Source organism: Austrofundulus limnaeus, unplaced genomic scaffold, assembly GCF_001266775.1.
Source record: "Austrofundulus limnaeus strain Quisiro unplaced genomic scaffold, Austrofundulus_limnaeus-1.0 Scaffold1029, whole genome shotgun sequence".
In the NCBI taxonomy this organism is placed as follows: domain Eukaryota; kingdom Metazoa; phylum Chordata; class Actinopteri; order Cyprinodontiformes; family Rivulidae; genus Austrofundulus; species Austrofundulus limnaeus.
In genome coordinates, this window is record NW_013953431.1 from 19228 (window position 1) to 23566 (window position 4339).

The 4339-nt window shown below is 41.1% G+C and overlaps 1 protein-coding gene across 1 annotated transcript in view; it reads right to left on the reverse strand.

The window, feature by feature from the left end:
* Positions 1-4339, reverse strand: part of LOC106533818 (retinoic acid receptor beta) — a gene marked incomplete at its 5' end in the record, with an annotated part of 108437 nt that overhangs the window by 6798 nt on the left and 97300 nt on the right. Inside the window, 1 exon segment of the mRNA XM_014030259.1 lies at positions 3737-3941. Within this exon segment, the coding sequence (XP_013885713.1) occupies positions 3737-3941 (205 nt within the window).

The window sequence follows — 4339 nt, forward strand, 5'->3', positions numbered from 1 at the left end:
GACCTGAGCCCCCTACTGTTTTTGATGATAAATATTTGTATCAGGTCAACTAAACATGGGCGTAGTAACAATATTTTTATACTACATTTATCCATTTTAAATACACTAACCTCACTCCTTTGTAACAACTAAGGCAAAAATGTAATTAATTCAGAAAATCTTTTCAGGACCCCAACTTGATGTTTTGGGACCCCACTTAGGGTCCCGACCCCAACTTTGGGAAACACTGCTTTAGGCCATAGGACCTCTTGTAAAATATGTAAGATCTCTTTGAGAATTTGTCTTTTTTAGGGGAGGGATGTAGTTTGGGGTTAACATCCCATAACAGTAGCTACGTTTACATGCGCAAATGTTTTTGATTAGATTGAAATGGATCCAGATTTATGGAGCGCAAAATGAATTAATCTAAACATGACGAGCCTTTGCATGTGCCAGGCTTTTAGTCCAAGTAGACTTGATGTGTGTAGGGTTGTAAACTATGCATGTCTTTGTTAAAAAAAATTTCCCTTGGCCCTTGTCCTTCGCTTTGCTTTGTACGAGGGTCTGGACTCTCGGCTATAGAGAAACGATTCTTACTGGAGGCGTGGCYTCTGCTGAAGTTTAAAATGATTGGATCGGTTGGCCATGACGTATGTCGCTGTGAAGGAGGCTAAGCTAAAAAGTTAACCGGAAACTAGAATTGAGCAGAACTGTGTAGGGCCAGGCTAGTGATGAACATAAACAAACATTGAGTCTTCTGAGATTAGGATGGACCTGCAGCAGGTTTTAATAACAGCAGAGACGTTACTGCTGTCCCTGATCGAGCTACAGGTGAAGCCATGCTTGCCGTTTTTCTGTCAACAACTACAGAGCTGCTGTCCCTCCCTCCACAAATTAGCAGAAACCGGTGGATGAAAGTCTGAAGTCAGGAGCAGTCCGGTCAGTTCTACAACCAGAATAACATGATCAGATTAATGTTTATTTGAACGTCTTTCAGATTAGCAATCATAAACTACCCCTCTCATACAGATTATAAATGAATTCTGATCGAGCTGAATCAGATCAGAATATTCAGATTGGGCGTTTATTCTGATTACTTATGTCCAAGTAAACATAACTCACAAAGTGTAACAGATAATCTTGATTGTTCTTTCAGCAATAAATTTTTATTAATAGACTTCACATTTCTAATATTGTGACTGTGTAGGAGGCAAAGAAAGACAGCAAAAGTAGGTGAGGAGAGAAAAGAAACCAGAAGAGGACAGAACGAGGAGGAGGAGATCCACTAAGACAGCTGAAGCTAGGTTTATAGTTGACGCGTCACACCAGGCGCGGGGGTGCACGCCATAATTAGCTATGTTTACATGGACATAAGTAATCGGACTAACCGGCCATTCAGAATAAAAATGCATCATGTAAACACCCCAGTCAGATTATTCTGACCCAATTCAGCTCGATCCGAATGAATTTGTAATCGGAATGAGAGAGGTGCTTTATGCCAATTGATAATCTGAACAACATGCATGTAAACCCTTAATCCAATCATCTTATTCTGATTGTGGAAAACTGACCTGACTGCACATGTCTGATGACTTTCATCCACCAGTTTCCGATATTTTGAGGAGGGAGGGACAGCAGCACTGTTTCCAGCAGCACAGAATGTTTCCTCCCATTCTCTCATTCAATAAAGAAGGAAGACAAACAGCCTGCACTGCTTCGAAAAAAATAAAGCCCACCTGTCACCTGTAGCTTCACCAGGGAGTAACGTCTCTATCATTATTAAACGCTGTCACAGGACCATTCTGAGCTCAGAAGAATGGAGCCAGCGAGGGGACACGGGAGATTTTTTTTCTTTTGCGTTCCCACGCAATAGTACTGTTCCCTCACAAAAGTTGTTTATCACTGTTGTGCCTGCCGGTTTATTAACAAACTCACATGTTCACCATTAGTGCGTTAGCCTACTACTTTAATTCAGCTTCAGAATGAATATATCACACAACCAAGCATGGAAGTATGTCAAATGCTGATATTTTAACACAGTGCAGCCACACAACATCATTTTCACGAACTTGTGGCGAGACATCTTGTTTTGGTAACCGGATATTTCAAAATAAAAGTCTGATTTAATTCAGTTCATATACAAAACAATTTTTTGTGAGGGAACGCAAAACAAAAAAAATCCCCCCATGTCCCCTTCGCGGGCTCCGTACAGAAGCTGTTTGTTTATCTTCATGACAAAAGTAAAACTTTCTTTTTTTTAGGGGGGGGGGGGGGTGGCAACTGCTCATGTCAGTGCTTCTATTCTGGATAAAAACCTGGTGCATGTAAACACTCGTCATGATCGGATTGTGCCCATGTAAACAATACATTCTGATTATTTAATCTGAATACATTTCATCCTATCAAAGAATTTTGCGCATGTAAACACAGCTAGTGACACAAACACGATGTCCTCGCCCCTGCACATTGGCCCCACGCACTGTCCTGGCGCGAGATCGTGCACCTCCGAATTTTTGTAACTCCGCAAAGGCTGCGCGCGCCGTGCACTATATAGTCTGTTTGTCTGTTAAGCTTTTGCTCTCCTACTTACAGCATATTTACAAGTTATAAAGTATACTTCCACTTGTCCTTTTGGAGAAATCTACAACAACGTAAATGCCAAGTATAAACACCTCCACTGTCAGCGAGGGTGCGCGCATGCTGTGTGCGGGCTCCAAAGGGCAACTATAATTCAGCCTTAACTTTTATTTCTATCTGAAACTACAGGATTGATCTGACATGTTCTCCATCTATTTTATTGTTAATTAGTACCAAACATGTCATTTGGTGGAACAAAACATAAAAGATGGAAGTTGGGAATATTTTTTATTGTAGGGTTAATTAAGACTTGTGGTGGACATTTAATATGTTAAATTTATTATTTGCATGCAGTTTTTTTTGTTTAAAATAAGTTGCCACAGTCAACAGCATGACAGCCTGACCTTTAACCATGTGGTAGATAGGTTTAATAGAATAGTGCTTTAATCAAGGGCTTATTGTTTGCTCAGACAAGGGAAAGAAGACATTGCTATAGAGACTGGTTAACTTGTGTCATGAGTCTGAATGGAAGTGATTTTAAATCATAGGCTTTTACACTAATGTGTATTTAGGGGCTATGTGGCTTGTGTGTGGGTTTAGAAAACTGTTAAAAGACTGTGTGAAGCTTCAATTGTTCAGAGCTGTGCTGAAAATGTTTGGGATCTGCTAACTTCTTGCTAAACACAGCTGCAATTAACATGGAGCATAACTAGATACAGCATAGTGGTAGTATATATGACCCCCGCACCAAATGCACAAGAATTCAGAACTCACCAGAACAGATTCATTGTTTTGGTAAGGGTACCAGATGGGTGAGGGTGGGGCTTATTGGTGGGACCATTGGATAGCCTTTCATCAGAGCTAAATAGCAAAAAAAAAAATCTGAAGCTCCTACAATGTATAGTTTTTGACTTATAAGCATTTTTGCATGACCAAACACACCTTTTCTTAGATGGAGCCCCCTCATCAAATATGGGGTCTATCATAAAACCGTTGGTTGGCATAGTGTAGGTCAGACACTTCCACATTCCTACCAAATGTCACGTTGATCGGTGCAGTTGTTTCTGTGCTACGGTTGACCAAAACTCTTGAAAAAATAAGATAAATTTGTATGCGGAAGACATAAAAATCCTAATATAAAGTGATGTTTCTGCTCAGAGTTCTGCTGGGCTTCACTCACCTCCTGAGATGAGACAAATGGCGCTGAGCAGGCCTGTCTCTGTGTCATCCATCTCGATGGGCAGCAGCTGGTTGGCAAAAGTGAAAACCAAGTCAGTGAGTGGGCCAAAGCCAGCGTTGTGCATCTGAGTCCGGTTCAGGGTCAGTCCATCTGAAAAAGTCATGGTGTCCTGGTCAGGAGTGTACCTGGTACAGATACGCAGGATCTGATGGACAGGAAAGGACAGAGACAGACTGTCAGCAGGGACTGAACTAACAGAGAACTACAAATAATTATCTAACAGACAGCTGGAATAGTCCTCTACTGTCTGCTGCCTTCTCTGCTCCAACAAGTTAGACCAGGGGGTCCGGTCCTGGTGGACCACTATCCTGCAACTCTTAGAGGTTTCTCTGTTCCAACACACCTGATCTGAATGAATGAGTGATTAACGGACTTCTGTAGAATGTAGTGGTCACCCTGGGTGGAATAAACGTTCCACTTGCCTTTGAACTTGACCACGGAAGGCCTCCTTTAAAGAACAGAACTCTGTTCATTTTTTATGGTCATAACATGTTTTCTTAAACAATTAAGGGACATTTTATTTCATTTTATTCTCTATAATCA